At 38.0% G+C, this 21,199-nt stretch overlaps 1 protein-coding gene across 1 annotated transcript in view; it reads left to right on the forward strand.

Moving 5' to 3' along the window:
- Positions 1-15,645, forward strand: part of grk3 (G protein-coupled receptor kinase 3) — a 70,960-nt gene extending 55,315 nt beyond the window's left edge. The window contains exons 15-21 of the mRNA XM_039677307.2: positions 306-406; positions 929-995; positions 2,265-2,360; positions 3,507-3,669; positions 5,927-6,063; positions 10,804-10,917; positions 12,022-15,645. Of these exons, the coding sequence (XP_039533241.1) occupies positions 306-406; positions 929-995; positions 2,265-2,360; positions 3,507-3,669; positions 5,927-6,063; positions 10,804-10,917; positions 12,022-12,183 (840 nt within the window). The 3' untranslated portion in view covers positions 12,184-15,645. The remainder of the gene's footprint in view (positions 1-305; positions 407-928; positions 996-2,264; positions 2,361-3,506; positions 3,670-5,926; positions 6,064-10,803; positions 10,918-12,021) is intronic.
- Positions 15,646-21,199: the final 5,554 nt, after the last annotated feature.

Raw genomic sequence — 21,199 nt, forward strand, 5'->3', positions numbered from 1 at the left:
GCAAGCGAATTGTTTTTTGGTTGTCCTCACATTCATTTGTATGATTATGAGGATATTTAAATACCGTTAAGCACTGGGTACTGTTAATGCTCTGTTGATCTAGATGGCAAGTATAAAATTTGCTGTTCCTGCATATTTGCATTTTACTAGTGAATTTTCTGTGTAACTAATGAGGAAAGCTAATAAAGCACATGCAAACACGCTCTCGCTTGAGTCGTCAAACACCAGGCAACACTGCATAAAGTCATGTTTAATTTGACATCATTTGAACTCATGAGCCACTTCCTGTTCATCTGTTTCCTCAGAATGTGGAGTTGCCTGACTCCTTCTCACCTGAGCTCAAGTCCCTCTTGGAAGGACTCTTACAGCGAGATGTTGCCAAAAGATTGGGGTGTCTGGGGCGGGGGTAAGTCAAACACACTCCTTCAAGATTAGACATCTGAAATACTGCGGTCACGTTTTATGTTTTATTTATTTGTACTTTGTTTGTAGTGGACTACTCAAATAATAAAAAAAGTTTGATGGCTCTTGTCTGGATGGAGCGGCTGTCTGAAAGCATTTAGATTAGGCAGAAGAGCATGCTGGGAATTATTTTCAGCTCGTTCTGAATTGCTGACACCTGCTGGTCAGAAGTGGGGATGGTTGATAAAGTACATCCTACTTTACCTGTAAAGCAATATGTACTGTATAGCAAAGCCTTTTTTTTTTTTTTACAAAATTGCTTGTATCGTCGTAAAATGTAAATTATATAATCGCACTTCTGTAATCTGCTAAACAAAACTATAAGGATTGAAAATATATAGATATTATAAACATTAACATTGTGATCTTCTGTAAAGCTGCTTTGAAACCGTGTCTATTGGGAAAAGCGCTATACAAATAAATGTGACTTTACTTGTCTGAATGTGACCTCTTTTACCCACTGTAGGGCGTCAGAGGTAAAGGAGCATGTGTTCTTCAAGGGAATCGATTGGCAGCAGGTCTATCTCCAGAAGGTGAGACCTTTGACCTTCTGTTTTCGAGGATCAGCCCTAAGACACCTTGTTGAATAGCGTATAGTCCGTTAGAATATGGACAGCAATGTTTAACTGATCTAATTTCGAGTCGGATAGTTGACTAGCCGTCCAACACTTGATTAGCAAGGTTAAGATTTTTTTCTTTTTAGCCAGGGCTGCTGCTTTAAAAAGAATGAATTTAGACAAACATCATCGAGGAGAGTGTGTTTTACACAGTGACTGTTAGCGTCCTCTCCAGGAAGTTGTGACTCCAATTTCGTCCCCTTTACAGCACTATCAATGCACAAAGTGAAGCCAACAATACATTTTTATAAGATAATTACTGTCAGACCTCAAATCATTACCTGTGAGCAGTGTTCCCATTATCTGTAGATTTCTGTATGATGAGGACTATGATTTGTTTTTTTATGTTTATTTTAAATAGAAGGTTATAGTTGGTTACTGAGCCAATAGAGTGCAACAGCCACTTTTCATTAGGTACATTTCAGTAAATATATTTTTAACGATAGCTTATAAACCATTGCGAGGTTGTCAATCAATGGTATTCACTTTTATTGTAGCCATTCATTCACAGAATTTTTTACTGGTGAAAAGCTACTTTACCCATGATGCTGTACAGAATACCACCAGTCGTAGAGTTGTGCTTGGCAAATCATGCCAAAAGAGCTTGCAGGGAACGCCCACTCCCATGAAGCGCCGCAAATGACGTAATAGAGTCTTGCTATGCTATCAAAATACTTAAAATTTGGTGCATCACACAATAAACTTGCAAACATATTGTTTCAATAGATATAATCAACAACTTAAATGAATAGTTTTATATTTCCCCATTGTTTTTAATTGCATCCTTTTTAATCGTCATTCACAATGCTTTATGAAATTGTAGTTCTTTCACTCACTCAAGCCGTTAAGTACACAGTCTTGTAGCTTTTGTGTTTTTGCCTAATTCTCAAATACATTTTTTCTTTTTTTAAAAAGTGTTTGTGATTCAACTCATAGCTGGTTGGCTTGCTTTATGACGTATAATGCTTTAACAAAGACTTGTATGAACGTAAAAAGTACTTCTGGAATCAACGCTGCAAAAAAAGTGGTTGAGAACTAATACGCTTCGTGTTTTATGGTTTCTGATGTAAATGAGGGTTTATTCTGCGAGATGAACTAGTCGGTTGTTTTGACACATTTCCGCCATGATCATTTTTCATATGGTTTGTTTAATATGAATTCTCTGCATCTGTGGTGTGGTTGCAGTACCCCCCACCCCTCATTCCCCCCAGAGGAGAGGTCAATGCTGCAGACGCCTTTGACATCGGCTCCTTCGACGAGGAGGACACCAAGGGAATTAAGGTAAAACCGGTCACCATGGGACCAAACTTTCCACTTATTCCACTTGGTGCTCAAGCCTGATGTCTTTGCTTCAGCTCAGTGGCTCAGTGGACTACTTTTTTTTTTTTTCAAGTGTACCCAAGATTGTGTCTTGCACTGAGAGAGCCGTATAAAATCTAAGAGCACTTGAGCTTAGATTTCATGCTTTAAAATCTCCAGGAATTTTCCATTATGCTTCGAGCTTTTTAAATGTCTCCCTTTTAGCCAGAGTTTGACATTCAAAAAAAAGTCTGAAAGTCTAGTCCACATTGCAACTTAATCCTTTTTCACACTACATGATTTTAAAACGTCGGGCTGAACTGTGCGGTTCATGCTACATGACTTGCTCTCTGTGAAATCAGGAGTTTGTTTAGCTGTTCACACCACACAACACAACGTGATTGATCCACAACAGGAGGTAACGCACTACACGAGTTGACAACGCACTACATAGAGATACAGCCACGATCTGATAATAAGAGCAAATCGTTTGTGACTCTAATGAGAGCTGTTTCAGGACTGTGGTACAGTCTAAATCCTGAAAATAATCAAATAAACACCCAACGATTCTATCTTGTCTATAAACCACGTTTTGTCACGAAAAACCACACAATAAAAGAACCAGAAATTATGCGAAACAGCATGTGCGCCAATACCTAGCGAAGAAGAGAACACAACACGCGAATATGGACGTCAGACAGAAACTAGTGCTGCACACTGTTTGCGCGATGATTTGCTCTGAGAAAAAAATAAGATTTACCCGGTGACCTCAACCCATACCTTGCTCTGATTGGCTGTAGGTCATGACATCACTGAGGTTGAGTCGTGCGACGGCTCTGGATATCTAACATGCTAGATATTTTTCTGGGCTCGGCGACGCGTCTGCGAGTGTCTTTGATGCGTTGTTGGCTCTTTCATACTAACAGATTGGCAAGCGTTCATCGTTCCCTAATCCCCCGCGATTTGCACACAATAACACCCTGACCTGTCGGCGAGCTCAACGATTTGTAAATCAGGCTTAAAATCCTGTAGTGTGAACTTGGCTTTACTCTTGCTAAGATTGCCCATGTAGACGGTCTGAATTGAATGTCATTGTCATCTCATTGTCATTGTCGTTGTGTCTCTCAGCTGCTTGACAGTGATCAGGAGCTCTATAAGAACTTTCCTCTGGTGATCTCCGAGCGCTGGCAGCAGGAGGTGGCCGAGACTGTGTATGACGCTGTCAACAGCGACACAGATAAGAACGAGGCGCGCAAGCGGGCCAAAAACAAGCAGCAGGGCCATGAAGAAGGTGAGACACTGCACATTAGGATTTGTTTAATTGTGACGTTAATTTCTGTGCATTATCCCCCAAATTCTCATTTCCTTAATGTAAGATAGCTTATTAATAAAATATTATTTTATATTTATTAGGGTTGGGTATCGAGAATCGAGTATCGATTGGAACCGAGACTAACTTTTCGTTTTTCCCGGAATCGTTCAAAAGTTAAAATTTTGATTCCTAGTTTCGATATTCATAGTCCGCCAAGCGGAAGAAGAAACCGCTGAACAACACCAACGTAGAAGCGTCTACCGGAAGTGTTGGCATAACCACGCGAGTCAAACATGAGTAGCTTACGTCGACGATCCAAAGTGTGGCTTCACTTTTCTAAAAATAACGAAATCTCGGCAAAATGCAAAATTTGTGTCAAAAGGAGTATTTTTACAGAAGGAGTATTTCCTTCAGAAAGGATTATTTCCTTCAGAAAGGCCGTTGGTTAGCAAGGTTAGCTAAACTTTTTTGACCCTGCCTCTTAAAAGAATCGGAATCGAGAATCGTTAGGAACCGGAATCGAAACAAGGAATCGGAATCGGAATCAGAATCGTTCAAATTCAAACGATACCCAACCCTAATATTTATACACGATCGTTCCATGTTTGGGGTCGATTTTTTTTTTATTTTATTTATTTATTTATTTTTTTATGTTTTTGTTAGAAACCCCTTAAGCTCACCAAGGCTAAATTTATTTGATCTAATACAGTAAAAACTGCAATTTTGTGAAATATTACAAATAACTTTAAATATATATATTTAAATATATTTTAAAATGTAATTGATTCCTGTGATCAAAGCTTAATTTACAGCATCATTTCTCCAGTCTTCAGTGTCACATGATCCTTCAGAAATCATTCTAATATGATGATTTGATGCTGAAGAAACATTTCTTATTATTGTCAGGGTTGAAAACAGTTGTGATGGTTAATATTTTTGTGATGCATTTTTTTCTTTCATAATTTTTTGATGAATAGAAAGTCCAAAAGAACAGCATTTATTTGAAATAGAAATATTTTTGTAACATTTATAAATTTCACCTTTGATTAATTGGCTTTATGCACAGCTGCACTACTTCCTGAACTTAAGCCAGCTCCTTGTTTCCTGTCTGTCATTGGACAAATTGTAGTCCAATTAGTCCAGGTGTGCCTGACCTCAGTAGTCACGGCAACAATAATCAGACACACCTAAATTAATCAAGTTCGGCCAATAATGGCAGACAGGAAACAAGGAGCTGGCTTAAGTTCAGGAAGTAGTGCAGCTGTGCATAAGGTCAATTGAATGCTGAAAAGAAGTATTGATTTCTTTTTTAAAAAGTCTTACTTTATAAAATAAATATAATAAAATATTTTCATGTACACTTTCATATTTTTGTGACTAGCGTTTGAGTCATGGCAGTGTACACAGAACAGCTGGTTGCAAAATGCTGTTTGTAAACATCCTGTTTGCTCTTATTCAGCAAACTCTCATTTTCTAACTTCTGAGAACTATAGCGGATTGTTTGGGAGTGTTTTCACAAAATTTTAATGAACAGGCACTCTAGGCGTCACATCGTCTGCAGCACTCGGTCATTTACCCAGGTTTTAAGGGGGTCCAAAAGATTTTTTATTTTTTTTTGGTGGAAACTAGTTTGCCTTAAATCATAACCCGTATGCGGAATTGACAAGCAGTAATTTCACACAGCGGTGCCGAGAGAAGAAAACCTCTGCTACGGTAGTGCTACATTCTCCTGCATGAATTAAAGGCCCAGGTGACGTCAGCTAATCATCTTTCACTGGTCCAGTGTCAGTTCCACCAGCGACCTCGAGGACAGGCTTGAACCCTACGTACTTGTTAGCAGTGCTGGTGCCATGTGCTTCCCTCAAGGGAAAGACACAACACCCATCACATGACCGTCTGTGTGATGGTCAGAAATAGATCTGAAAGAGCCCATGTAATTTAGCAAACACTGAATTAATCGCATGCGTCACGACCACAAGATACAAGCACAGGAGTTGTGAGCAGGAATTCAAATGGGTTAAACCTCAGTGAGAGTGAAAGAGACCCAAAAATATAATTCTGTCATTAATTCACTTTCATGTCTTTCTAAATGTGGCTTTCTTCTCCAGAACACAGCATTTTTATGAATATGATTGCGAAAATACTAAGTAAATACAGCTATTTGTAACAAGGTGACGTTGAGTGTCCAACAATTGATCATTATTTGATTACGAGTGCCTGTGCGGTGTTTGTGCAGACTACGCGCTGGGGAAGGACTGTATTATGCACGGCTACATGCTGAAGCTAGGAAACCCCTTCCTGACACAGTGGCAGCGGCGGTATTTCTACCTATTTCCCAACCGCGTTGAGTGGAGAGGCGAAGGAGAGTCTCGGGTAAGTGTTTTTGTGTGTTTCGTTTGTTTGAATCTGTATAAGGGGTTAATCGGCCATTTTTTGAGAATGAACGTTGCCTGTGTGTCCCTGCGCTTTAGGAACATTGGACTAAAACGTTAAAAAAAAGTAAATTCAAGGTGAGTCTGGTGCATTTTAGCTGATTCCCCCTCCTCTCTCATTTTTCATTTTTTAATCTGTTTTAGACCAGGAATTATCATGATTTTGTTAAATTTTCTGAAAAGGAGTGGAGGAGGAATCGCATCACTTTAAAGATTAGCTTATGCCCTGCGTAGTGCTCCATCCTGCTGCGAAATTCCCATAGTGACGCAGGTTCACCTGCAGCCTGGGTGGTTAAGTGAAGCCGTGAAACATTGAGACGCCCACCTCTCCTTTTAATATCCTCTGCTTCTTTCCACCGCTGAACCAATCCCGCAGTCTTTCCCATCCGGAGGAAGCGATTGCGTTTGCTCGCAGGTCTGTGTAATGCAGAAGTAGGTCACTGCAGATTCCCTGGGGCCAGAGAGTTTCTGCCCTGATCTGTAACTAAGATAAAGAAGTGCAGATTTCACCAGTTTCCTGCATTTTTAACTTCCTGATCTTCTGAATCTTCAATCTGAAGGGTAAATGCACTTACTGTGGAATATACTGGAGATGAGATGCATGGAGATGGATAAAGAGGGAGGCCACTTACAAGTCAGATTTGGAAGCAGCGATGATTGGTTTTCACTTTTAGAGAGGCAACATGGCTTTAATTCATTCATTTTTTTGATTTGATTTTAAAGTGTGGTATATATTATGCTTTTTGAGCTAATGTCAGACTGACTTAATTCGTTAATTTTATGTATGTTCCAAATGAAAATAGTTCATATTATTAATTATCAATTTTAAAATTAAATTCACTGGATTATCAAAAAGTTGCCATTACAACATAGTAATCTAATATTCAAAATAAAATAAAAAAATCAATTAAATAAATTTGGTTAATATTGCCCAACCTTATTATAGATATGTAATATTGGTTATCAGTGTTTCCTCTACATTCATTCTCCCGTGGCGGGCCGCCACACTTAAAATCCTCCCGCCACGGCTGCAGCTTCTCAGTGACGTCCGATATTCTGCATAGTATTATGTTATTTTGTTAAGCCCCACTAAAGGCATAAAAAACTTTGTAAAGCACAATCAAGTTTTCACCCTATATTCCAAGACTTCTAAAGTCATTGCATAATGTGTAATTTTAGTCGCTAAGTTAAAGTTAACGGAAAGTCATCTCGCCTCAGTCATTCATTCAGAATTCACACAGCGCGTCGCGTTCGTTTGCGACACGACGATACTCTCTTCAAGGTCAATATTCCCATTATTATACTTCATTTGTAGATAAAGCATAAAGGTCTATGGTTTTCATAAAATGACTTTATCTTGCTAGAGTGGAGTTTATTGCCCATACCTTTCACATTCCCTTTATGTAAGATTACAGCATGGAGTCGAGAGAGTGCTATTGTTCTTCATGCGCACTGAAATTTAAAACTGTTAAAAGAAAAGGCTCAAAAAACTGTGGCATATAGAATACACTAAGCATTAGTGCTGCACGATTAATCATATCGCAATCGTAATAGCGATCTCAAACCTATGCAATTATATAACGCAAAATGCCGCGATTGTATATGAAATAAACAAATTATGGCTATTAACGCAGCATCTCTTCTTTTTTTGTCATCCTTTAACTAGTGTTACACGATCCTGTTCTTATTCGTGCAAATGCCTTTTCGCATTTTGCACGACAAGAACTGAAAAGCTGCCTGTGAATGCCCTAAATGAGACTCGCAGAAAGACGCGCGCCATAATGCGCATGCACTGACGCGTGCCAGATTACAGTTCTCTTTCGAGCTTGAACGAACAATAACACACACAATTATGCCAAAATGTCGTTTTGTCGAGTATCTTCATAACGTAAGAAAAGTCTTAAGGACGAAAAGAGTTGTGCTATGAGGCGCATGTGAGATCCGCGTCTCGGCAACGGGTGCTCTTAAAGGGCCAGCAGCGAATAAAGCGTTCTGTCAGTCAAGTTAAAAGAACAAAGGGAAATTAGAAAATTACTCACTGATCTTGACTAAAGAACTTTTGTAGCTTTAATAAGGATTATTCTATACATAATTTATAATTCATGCAGCACATACTGTTTGATAACTTTATTCAATTTCTGTATCCTACCTGTTAAGACAGGAAGGGCACAGGTAAATATGGTTTTTATTATGGGTTTATGTGGGGATTGTTTGAAGTTCACTTAATTTAAAATTTGTTAAATTTTTTTTTTAGCCTAATAATTTTTTTTAAAAAGTTGATAGCTTTCACTGTAATGATGGTTTGGTTGATGGTTTATTGATCATTATAGGTGTTATCAATCATTTAGTTGTTGTCTGTAGTTTGAGTTGAGAAATAAACATTAATACACAGAATGATCACTAATCTGTGTGTGCATTTATACTTTATAACCAAGCAAGTTGGACTCATGAAACCATTTTATTATATCGGAATCGCATATCACAATTGCAATATTGACCTCAGTAACTGCAATGGCAATATGACATTTTCCCCAAATCGTCCAGCCCTACTAAGCATATTATAGATATAATCCCTTCGCTATGTTCTTTTCAATGTGAAGCATTGCTTGCTGTGACTTGGTGTTGCTTCAAGTGCATCATTCTGCACACGGGATGCGCATGATCGATTATAATACTTTGGGGAGACAAGGCCCCCCCACCGGGGAAATGGGCCTGCCCCCACAGCTTGGAAAAATCCTAGAGGAAACACTGGTTATATATTTTGTATTCATTTACACACATGACCCATGCTAGCAAAATGAGTCTTGAGCAAAATGTTATTTTCACATTCTCTGTTAGAAAATCTTCATAATGATGTTTGTTGGAATCAGACAAAAAAAATTAATGAGCTGCACCGATTTGAAGTCAGCAAAGTCAATTTTTTAGGAAAAAAACAGTCACCTAGCAACCATACCGTAAAATCCAGGGTAATGCCAACAAATTTGACTTGAAAGTATATTATATACTTTTCCCCCCCATGATACCACAATTGTTTGATTAACATTGAGACAGGCAGCCCTATAGACCATTTCACAAGATGTAAACAACACTGGTCCAGAAGCACTTCCTGTTTCAGTTTGTAACTGTTTTCTTTATTTCACATGTAAAGAAAACATCTTAAAGATGTTTGTTTAACTTTTTGATTCAGTTTTAAATGTTCTGTTGGTTGTATTTTATCCCAGCTTTTATGTAGTGTTAAAAAACTGAAACAGGAAGTGCTTCTGCTTCAGTGTTGTTTACATCTTGTGAAATGGTCTATATATTAAGACCTACTGTATTGCACGGATCTAATATAAATGTTTTACATGAGATGTTATCCCCAACATTTAACCAAACTTAAACTTAACTTAAGACATAACAGATAATGTTTGCGTGAATACACGCCAAAACCGGTATTTTGAAATAGGCTACTGTAATTCTGTGTATATCGGGATTGCGCTGTGTCTGAGAGTCTTTGTGAGCACGTCACATTTCATTGGTTCAGACTCATGCCATCTAGAATTCGCTAGAATTATATTCACAGAGTTGGAATGCTTCGCTTTAAAACAATAACAAACTTGTGCTGATAGGAAGCACCAGTCGCAAAAAAGCAAGCAGAGAAAAAAAAAAGGAAATCCTCTCAGAAACCTATAAATAAAGATACTTTTAGGTATTTAATTGCTATTTGGAGCATTGGGATTGCTAGACTCGAGGGCTTAACAAATTTCTGTGAAAACAGAATTTGACAAATTGAATTTTTTTTACTTGTTTTGCCTGTAGCTCGTAATGAGCTCGTCATTTTGCCAGCATGGGTCTCATGTTTTTTCATAACACAAAAATAATCTTTACATTAGTAGGTTTATGCTCTAATACAGTGTTTTTTGAAAAATAATTTTCTATTCTGGCAAATTGATCAGTGAACAAAATGTTATTTTATTTATTTTACTGTGTTTTTGAACTTATAATATTACACTAAATATTTAATTGACTGTATACAGTAACATAGTTATTTAATAATAAAAAAAAGCTTTAATTTTTAAGCAAAAATAATTATATTGTCTAATTTATTGTTACCATAATATAAAACTGGTCATTCTACCTAACATTAGTATTGAATTTTTTTTCTTTTTCCATTACTTAAAGATCCCTTGTTTTATGCTGTGATTTTATAGTGGAGTTTGAAAATCATTTCCTATTCTGACAGCTGGAACGGTGAGCCAAAAGGCTTTTTAGGGGGAAAAAAGGTTTAGGTTTTCACACAGATGCATATTATAAATCAGGGTCCATAGAAACCAGACTGAATGCAGTTGTCATTTAGAGGAAAAATGTTTACAGAAGTGAGGCATCTTTCATTTATCCTTCGGTCGGATGGGAATCAGGTATCTGAGATCAGATGATTTCATGAGATGAGTCTGCAGCCTGTTGTACCAACATTGACTCAATGAGTATAAGAACAGCTTGTCACCCTCATAGCCTGAGACAACCTCTAGAAGCTCTACCTCAGTGCAAGTGACGCTGATAGATAGCATGTACCTGAAGAGTAGAATAAAATCCCACCCATGCAGAGCTAGCGGGTAGCATGGCGTGTTGCGCACAAACTCAGTAGGATAGTCTGTGAGAAGACTCTTAGAGGGATGCGCTAATTAGTCTTTCCTCCCTCCAGCAAAACCTGCTGACCATGGAGCAGATCGTGATTGTGGAGGAGACGCAGATCAAGGACAAAAAGTGCATCCTGCTGAGGATCAAAGGAGGGAAACAGTTTGTCCTGCAGTGCGAGGTAGGACACCTTCATGCTGTTCTCTTCTTCTTTTGTTCTTGTCTTATCTTGCTTCACTTTTATTGCTACCCATGCATTTGTACAAAACTATAGTGTAAGTAGTCTTATTACAAATCAATACTATTAAATATCCAAATAAATCATACATTTTGTATTTAAATGTCATTTATGAGATGAAATAATGTAATTTATAATAAAGAGAACTGGTTTCAGGCACAAAAAAGGCCTGAAAAAGTAGAGCACCGACTCTATGGGCTTCTCATATGATATTAAATTAAAATATATTTTTTAATTTATAAAAAATATAAAATTGTAATATTTAAAATGAATTTTTTTAAAATATTAAAATATTTATTTTATAAAAACCTTTAGTAGCATGATAATTTAATATTAAAACAAAACAGCAGACTTTTTTTTTTTTTTTGTAAAAACAATTATATTGTCTGATATACTCTTACCATAATATTAAGCCTTGGTCATAATGCCCAACCTTTGTTTCTTTCTTCCCCTTTTGCTCTTATATCGTCCTCTGTGGGCTTCTGATATGTGTAAATATTACATTATCCAGAAAAAAGCAGTCTCTGTTGGCTTCCATACAGTATGTACTGCTATGAACTTCTGTTCTAGGAAACGTGCCTTATCTCTCGAAATTTGAGGCTTTCTGCCACTTTTGCAGACCTTGCTGAAATTAAACCACATAAGATTAATTTTTTTTCAGGCCGCTCGTGCAATACAAATAGCTTTCACGTTAAATGGATGAGTTTTACATGACATTTGCATGACAACTATACTTTAGAGTCTAGGTACAAAACAGTACAAAGCACAGCAAAATCTTTTTCTAAAAACAGAAAAAAAAACACATTTAGGCACCAATACTTTTTGAATAAAATAATTTTATTTAAAATTAACATCTCCCTTGACTGGCTTTTCGAATGCTGTCTGATCTACAAAAGATGCATTTGTCAACTCGTGTTTTAAATATCCTTTGCATCCAGTGTGCCTAAAAATGCTGTCTAGGTAGCTTGCTAGGGTTTTATCCATTACTTTGTTAAAACAATAAATCAGATTAGCAATTTATTTATAATGTTCTTCCTCTTCTCACAGAGTGACCCAGAGTTCGTACAGTGGAAGAAAGAACTCAACGAAGCATTCACAGAGGCCCAGAAGCTGCTGCGTCGTGCCCCCAAAGTCATCGGCAAGGGCCGAACTAACGTGGTGGAACTGTCCAAACCTCCGCTCACTCACCGCAACAGCAACGGCCTGTGAGCCACCCACCTCCCGCCACCCTTGTCCACTGCTCCTCTCCATCCTTTTCATCAACACACACATGCACACGCTCTCACACCCTCTCCCAGCAAAACGCTCGTCCAGCACCATCAGGCTTCCCAACCGGCACAGTGAGCCGCCACATGGTCCATCTTGAAAGGTTTTGCTGGACTGCTGTTCCACAACTGTCCGTCAATCAAATCCACACACACACACACACACACACAGTTCCTTGGGGTTGGCGTCACTCCAGGATAATGCTCAAGAACAATCAGTGATGTCAATGCTGCATCTGGGACCTTGTTTTGACCAGTGGTGCAGGCTGAGATACTCTGAGACACTCTCGTTTCTTCTGTGAACCCCACATCCTTCATGCACACGCTGGCATGCTCGTATACAGGCAAAGATTAAGGCCTCTGCTGTAAGGGTCCCAAAAACCCAACCAATGTTCACTTGGAGCTTCTTTCCCAAGTGGCAGTGTGCTGGAGCTCTGGGAAGCTGGTGGATCCTTTTCGCCAAGGGAAACTAGAGCCATTCAGTCTGAGAGAGCCAATCAGATGTAAACAATCTCAATATACGATGGCTTGAACAATATTACTCCCATTGTCTTTTCATGTCCTTTGTGGGAAGGCCAAGGTCACCTCACTGACTGCGCAGTTCTTGAAGCGTATGCTTTGCACCGCGTTCTGTCAACATTGTGGGTGCGTGGCATGCATGCAGTTTCACACTTAATGGACTCTGATTTGTGGACTGTTGTGGCACCCGACCCCTATCCTGTACTTGTAAAGTACAAAAGTCTTCTACACTTCCGTAATACTCTCTGTCGGATTGAACAAGTGTAACAGCATGGGTTGCGAGTGTTGTGCACATCCAAGTTGTGCTCTTAGAGGGCAACGTACAGTGTAAAAATTAGGGAGCTTCTTTTCTTCTTTTTTTTTTTTTGGTGCTCAGCCCTTGTAAACACCAAATTCAGTTGGGTTGCTGCGTGCCCGTTCACGTGCATTAAATGCGTGTACTTGTGTGTGTACACGATGCAAAATGTAGGTGTTGTTGCTTTAAAGGATATGCCCATGTTGTCACCTGGAAGAATTGTTTTCTTTCACCTTGAATGTATTTTTTGTTTCTCTTCGTCTTTTTTTTTTTTTTTTCGATGGAGTGATTTACGCTGCTTGACACAATGGGAAGGAATGTGGCGGGATGTTTACGAGGACACGCCCCCTTCTTGAACCCAACCCCTCCCCCTTGAACTCGCAGAAGTGCAAAAAGTGCCAATGAAATAAACGTTGACGAGACACCTGAGAATTCCTCGAGTCCAGGCGGCGTCACCTCGATCTCCCTGTGAACGGCTCCGAGAACAGTGTTGGATCGCACAGGAATAAACTGAACTCGCTTGAACAGCTTCGGCGTACGTGTGGACGGTGGACGATGCATGATGTCTCGGTTAGAGGGACCACTTAGGAAGAGAACAGCAGCAGCAGCAGCATCCCTGGAGTCTTTTATCTGACTGTATATACGAATCCTTTCTCTGTGCATCTACAGTATAATCTTCTTGACAATGTTTGCATATATGGCGAATCTCTGTCTCTGCCTGTCTGTGTTTGTCCCTATGTCTCAGCTTGGGGGTGGGCGGGTTGTTCACATCTGTCAATCTGCGACACGCGCAAACCTGAGGCTGAGAGAACTGCGTTCGCGGAGAGTTGGATGACTTATCTCATAATGAGGTGCGGAGAGGTCTTCTGTCTGTCTTTGTGTTTAGTTATGCCGGCGCCTCTGTGGGTGAGACGCGCGAAGCGGCATCACCATTATCCATTTACGGGCAGACACACTGTTATTCTGAACGAAGGTAGTACGCTCGCACTCACAGGTGTTCGGGAAGGTGGGCTGCTTGGATCGTGGAAGGAGAGACAACTTAAATGCGTTTGTTGTGAGGCTTGATTTGAATATAGTTTCAATTTTTATATTGTTTTGAATGTGACGCAAATGCAGATTTCTATAGATGAGATATTTTTTTGAGCATGTTATGTGCATTTATTTTTCTTTTTGGTTTGAATGGAAAAACAAGCACAGCTTAACAGGCATGAGATGATTTTAAAGAAGTGTTTTCTTCGTGTATATTCAGGTTCTTTTTTTTTTTTTTTTTTTCCATGCAGTAATTTTCTTTTCCTGTGTCTCCTGTCTGTGCATTTCGAGTGATTTGCATGTGACGCTCTGCAAAAATTGCAGGGTTTTTGGGGAGTCGACCAGTTTTTGTAGCCTTTAAGTGTCTGGGAGGTGCCATCCTGAGGATGTTTTAGTGCCCTTCAAGGGTTATATTTTCAAACCAAAATGGCTTGTTTTGAAATATTATCTCTGCACTTTTCCATCACGCTTCACGAGCTGATGAAAAAATAAATGTGCCAAACGACTGTAGGAGAATGTCCTTGAACCAATGAAAAGCTCATGCGACGCTCGCTGTTTATTTCCGAAACTAAAATTGGTACGTTTTAACAGGCGACGAGTGTCGACGAGTTTGAGAAAGGGTACAAAAATGTGACCAAATTCAGGTGACGTGGAACAAGTGTGTGCTGCGGGGCGAACGACGATCCTACGTCATTGACGACACGCCTCGAAGCTACTGACCGGCGGCGGCCGCCGGTACCGTGTTTTGAAACTGCTAGCCCGTTTCTCAAGAAGGGTGGCACCTCCGCCAGTCCTAAATATCCATGTTTTATTCAGGGGTTTTATATTTTATTTTAACGGTAGCTTTTCATTCACTTCGTCAGTGTTTTTTGCTTCATTCAAATGCTTGTGTGTCTGTTCCGTAGCGGTGAATTTGTCTGTGGGCGAACGCAGGTTTTGAAATGGAAGAGGGCGATAAATAGGAATAAAAAAAAGAAAAACAAACTAACAAAAATCGAAGTATATATGTGTATATGAAATTAAAACAAATGAGCTTAGGTTTATTTAAAAGATTTTACGACGTAGACTCAAAAATTGACTCGGGAAGGGATCGGGTTTGATGTGAGTTCAACTATTTGTGGTGAAGAATCAGCTCAGATCTTGCACATAAAAGTTTAGATATTGTACCTACAAGTTACAGATTATTATTTTTGTTTGTTTAATACAGGACTCTCTTGCTCTCTTTCATATTTATTGTCTGGTCGGGGAGCTAGTCCCTCTGTGCGTGGGTTTACCTAGGGCACGGAGCTGTCGAGTATCCGGGTTTACAGTCAACCGAAACTCTTTTTCATGTGCCACAAACTAACGCAAATACTACTGTCTGGGGTTATTACCATTTAAGGTTATGATGATAATGATGATGATGATGATTATAATAATTATTGATAATATTATTCAATGAATGATAATTGTTATTAAAAAAGATTCTTTTTTTTTTTGTTTTTTGTTTTCAGAACAGCTAGGAACATGTGTGTTGGACTGCTTATAAAAACAGTTCAGAAATAAAAGCCCCTTTTTCGTGTTGCCGTGTCTGTTGTCTCCATGCTTTCGGGATTGATTCGGTTTATCTCAGAACAAGGGGACTGGTTCTTAAAGGAGTAGTTCACTTTTCAAAAAACTTTTGCTGATAATTTACTCACCCCCATGTCATTCAAGATGTCCATGTCTTTCTTTCTTCAGTCGAAAAGAAATTAAGGTTTTTGATAAAAACATTCCAGGATTTTTCTCCATATAATGCAACTGTTTAAGGTCCAAAAGACTGTTTCAGTGCAAACCGCAAAGTGTTCAGGCTTTAAACGATTCCACGCGATGAATAAGGGTCTTATCAAGCGAAACGATCGCTCACTTAAAAAATAAATAACAAAGTTTAAGTTTTATAAGCACAAATGCTCGCCTTGCTGTGGTACTCTCCTGTTTGAACTGTTTGAAATCTTTTCCCGAGTCAATTCGTTCATTTCGTTCGTTGAATGAACCAAATGACGCGAAAAAAGATTCGTTCATTTTGATGAACGAGTTCAAACAGGAGAGTCACGAACGCCCATCACAGAACAGAGCAAGGCGACCATTTGAGCTTATAAAACTTAAACTTTATTTATTTATTTTTTTAAGTGAGCGATCGTTTCGCTTGATAAGACCCTTATTCATCGTCTGGAATCGTTTAAAGCCCTTTGAACAGTTTGCAGTTTGTCCTGAAACTGTCTTTTGGACCTTGAACCGTTTGGTTCCCATTGAAGTCCATTACATGGAGAAAAATCCTGGAATGTTTTCATCAAAAACCTTAATTTCTTTTCGACTGAAGAAAGAAAGACATGGACATCTTGGATGACATGGGGGTGAGTAAATTAAGCAAAAGTTGTTTTAAAAGTGAACTCCTTTAAGCAGTCGAGTTAAACAAACTCTTCAATGCAAGATTTATGAACTGAAACCACAATTAGGCAACTTTCAGGGCCAGATCTCAGTGTGATTGAGCTGTGCATTAGTGTTCTGGAGTTAACAGTAATCTCCTGGATGTCCTCCGTTATCCTGCAGCTACTGTATAATCAAAGCTCAAATCAATCTTAAGGGTTCCTGAGGTGAACTATCCTCCCCATATTGTAATATCTGTCCTCGTTTGCCTCTCTTCTTGTGCCTAGGTGTGAAAGGCTAAATAGTGTTTTTAACGGCACTGGTTGAAACTGCGTGTCTAAATGTCATTAGTTAAGAAAATAAAAACGCTGCTAGACTAGAGTCAGTTCCCCTCTCGAAATTGTTTCTTTAAATGCTTTGTTTTTGTCCTCATGCAATTGCACTCAAAACTGACCCTTTTTTTTATTTTTTACATGCATTTGTTATCTTATTTTGTGGTATGCATTTGGCAGATGCGACTTGCATTGCATTCGAGCTATGCATTTTATCAGTTCAAGCGTTCCATGGAAATCAAACCCATGACCTCGGTGTCATTAGCGCAGTGCTGTACTGTTTGACCTCAGATTGTAAACAACTTAATGTGCTCATCAGTTTTATCTTTTACATCAATATGCCTTAAGATAAAGCAAGACCTTCCGTGTGAAATCGATTTAGCAGGTTAAAATGAAGTTTCCTAAAGATTAAATTTGTAATCTTTGAGATATTCCTCCATGACCGCTTCATTCGACCCTTTAAAAAATCGTAATATCCATTTTCCTCGGGCGGTTTCTCCCTGTGATGCGGTTCTGTTCTCTCTGACACCCTCCTCCCACAGATCGCACCTCCCACCCCCTGCCTCTCACAGCTGAGTCTGTCTGTCAAATCACACCGCCAGACATTAGGAAGCCTGCGGACTGTCGACTCGTTCTGTTGCCAAGACTGTTTTCACAGGTTTATATTTGAACAAATATCCAGGTGCACTTTTTAATCCTAAAACATCTAAAGGAAATGGGGTTATTCTAAACATCGAAACATCTGACCCGGCCTAGCAAAGTCCCTGCTAAACTGTTACGAAGTATCGCCACCACATGAATCAACCATGTTTTGAAATCATACGATTTCAATATCGAAGTCATTTCCAGCACTCTCCTGTGTCAAAGTGTTTCCCAAACAGGGTAGTATGTCCCACCTCCTCTTGCTGCGGGATATTTATAGCCAAGTCTTGTGTTAACTCAGCTGCCATGCTTATCCATGTGTGTGTGTGTCACTCTATTTCAGATTGTAGCTTCACCCTCTCAGTGACAGTGAGACTGTGTGCCTTGCTTTTGGCCTCTTCATTTTTTTTACTGAAGTTTCCCACATACAATACTTTCATTGGATGTATTTGTTTCCGTAGAGGAAGCCATCACGAGGTATGCCTGTTGTTTTTTCTTATTGACACCCGAATGTATCTGTTTCTTTTGTAGATCCCGTGATTTATTTATAGATCCCAGACTCTGACAGATATCCAGGTCCTGTATGGCTGGTGTTCTCCTAATGAAATCAGGGACGTTTGGCTTTTAGGTCTAGGCCCAGAAGTTGAGTGCTTTGTTCTGGTTGAGAAATTAAAGGCCTTCTGTTTGGATCGACGGGATACTCTGTGACTAAACGCGGAGCTGAAATCTGAGCTTTGTGTCTCAGGATCATTTTCAGCCTCTGACTAATTTGTTTTGTCGTTTGCCGTGTAATGTCGAAGTGGATGACGAGATGTCGAGGTTTGGCAGAGTTTGATATATTTGCATGCAATGTCATGATCCTGTGACCTAAGCTTCACATGAATCAGTGTTTTTGTGCATTTGCATTGATGAATTAATTTGCAGGCAACAAGTGAGCAACCATTTGTCTTCTAGAAGAAGCAGATCTTTAAAAAAAAAAAAAAAGTACATGGGTCTTTTATAAATACCATGGTATTCAATGAGTACCATATTCCATTATATGCCAAGCTACTTATTACCATACTGTTGGTCCAAAACTCATGCTATTTCTGTAGGACCAAGGTCAGAAATTAATCAAATGCTCTGGAATTCGAAATGTTTGTTGCATTTTATATAAATATTAGGGCTGTCAAACGATTAATCGCGATTAATCGCATCCAAAATAAAAGTTTGTGTTTACATAATATGTGGGTGCACTTTGTATAATTATTTTGTATATATAAATACACAAACACACATGCATGTTTATTTAAGAAAAAAACATGATTTATATAAAATAGTTATTTATATATAATATCAATTTATATATATAAATCTATATACAGTATATACATGAAAATATTTCTTAAATATATACAAGCATGTGTGTGTATTTATATAAAATAATTATACACAGTTCACCCACATATATTATGTGAACACAAACTATTATTTTGGATGCGATTTATCGCGATTAATCGTTTGACAGCACTAATATATATACAGGTATATATATATATATATATATATATATATATATATATATATATATATATATATACGCACAAACACACAGTTCAACATTTGAAGTGAACAAAAACGTTTCATCAAAGTTATATATGAATTTTATACAATACCCGTTCTTATTTTAGGACGACTTTGAACTTTTTTTTTGATCCACTTCAAATGCTGACTACTGTATATATACAGTTTTTACTATTCTAGACCTAACTGTTTATTTCATGTAAAAAAAAAAGTTATGAATAGGTTAATATTAGGCATAAAAGGTTGGCAGTATTTTCAATTTGGTTCGAAAAAATATATATGAAAAGTTTCTGGTGCCTTTTACAATGCATATTAGAAATTAGGTGAAATATATACGTATATATATATATATATATATATATATATATATATATACAAAATAATTATACACAGTGCACACATATATATATATATATATATTATGGCTGTCAAATGATTAATCACAATTAATCACATCCAAAATAAAAGTTTGTGTTTACTTAATAAATGTGTGTGCACTGTGTATAATTATTTTGTGTGTGTATATATATATATATATATATACCCACGCTTGCATGTATATTTAAGAAAAAATATTATTTATATATAATATAAATTATATATAAATCTATACAGTATATACATGAAAATATTTCTTAAATATATTCAACTATGTGTGTGTATTTATATATATTAAATAATTATAGTCAAGGCAACGCAAGTTTATTTATATAGCACATTTCATACACAATGGAAATTCAAAGTGCTTTACATTAATTATACACAGTGCACCCACATTTATTATGTAAACACAAGATTTTATTTTGGATGCGATTAATCACCATTAATCATTTGACAGCCCTAATATATATATATATATATATATATATATATATATATATATATATATAATTTATTTGATAATTTGTGTATGTGAACACAGTATTTTGTTTGATTTTAGAAGTAAGATCATCAAATGATTTAAATATAAAATGAATTTAAGTATCTGCTATTTATATTTTTAAACCCCTCTGAGCTGTTTGGTTTGCCAAAAGTGGTAATAGTGATTTTTCCGAAATGTAAATGCTTAAACAAGACCTTACATGAACAAAGTGAAACAGATTTTTAAAATGAAAAACTGCTGGCTGAACGTTGACCGTAATGAGCCACAGATCTGTGCTGTTTCCAGTCAATTCCTGCCATTTGGCCTTCATTAGAGCCGGCTTCTGGGTTTGTTTTCATCATTTGTTTGTGCAGTTGGAGCGAGAGGTCTGCATTTATCATTGCTTCACTGAAGACTGTAGAAGAACATAATCTCTTTCATTTAGTATCTTATTGCCTGAACAAGCTCAGCTGGATTTATCATCAACTACTGCCTAATTCTTGATATTTGCTTGTGCATGCACACTGCCTTAATACCAGGCTGTTTTGAGTGGTTGGCTATGCAGTTGCTAGGGTGTTTTTTTTTTTTGGGGGGGGGGGTGGGGGGGGGTTTGATTTCTAGGGCATTACAAGGACATTACCCCTACCCCAAATCAATATGATATTTACTTTCCTAAATAGGACTCAGTTCTCTCCTTACCCCTTAAAGGGATAGTTCACCCAAAAATGAAAATTCTGTCAGTATTTACTCACCCTCATGTTGTTCCAACCCCGTAAGACCTTCGTTCATCTTCGGAATATAAATGAAGATATTTTTGATTAAATCTGAGAGCTGGATCACTCCTCCATAGGATTCTTGAGGGATTGAAACTTGCCGGCCTCAAAGTTATTAAAGACATCGTTAAAATAGTCCAAGAGACTACAGTGGCTCAATCTTAACTTAATCAAGCGACGAGAGAACTTTTTGAGCGAAAAATAACGACTTTATTTCAACTATTCATTTCCTTCTCCATGGGCCTGTAGTCAGTTAACGTAGTGTGATAGCGTAGAGCTACGTCACACGTAGGCTCACTATTGGCCGACGCTGGTCATGTGTGTGATGCGTGTGACGTACAACAACAGAAGCTTACGCTATTAAACTAGTAACCTGACTAGAGGCCCAGAGAGAAGGAAATTAATAGCTGAATAAAGTCATTATTTTTGGGCGGTTTTTGCACACAAAAAGTGTTCTCGTCGCTTGATAAAGTTAAGATTGAGCCACTGTAGTCACTTGGACTATTTTAACGATGTCTTCAATAACTTTTCGAGGTTGGCAAGTTTCAATCCCTCAAGAA

The sequence above is a fragment of the Pimephales promelas genome, chromosome 23 (genome assembly GCF_988280905.1).
Source record: "Pimephales promelas chromosome 23, fPimPro1.hap1.1, whole genome shotgun sequence".
In the NCBI taxonomy this organism is placed as follows: Eukaryota; Metazoa; Chordata; class Actinopteri; order Cypriniformes; family Leuciscidae; genus Pimephales; species Pimephales promelas.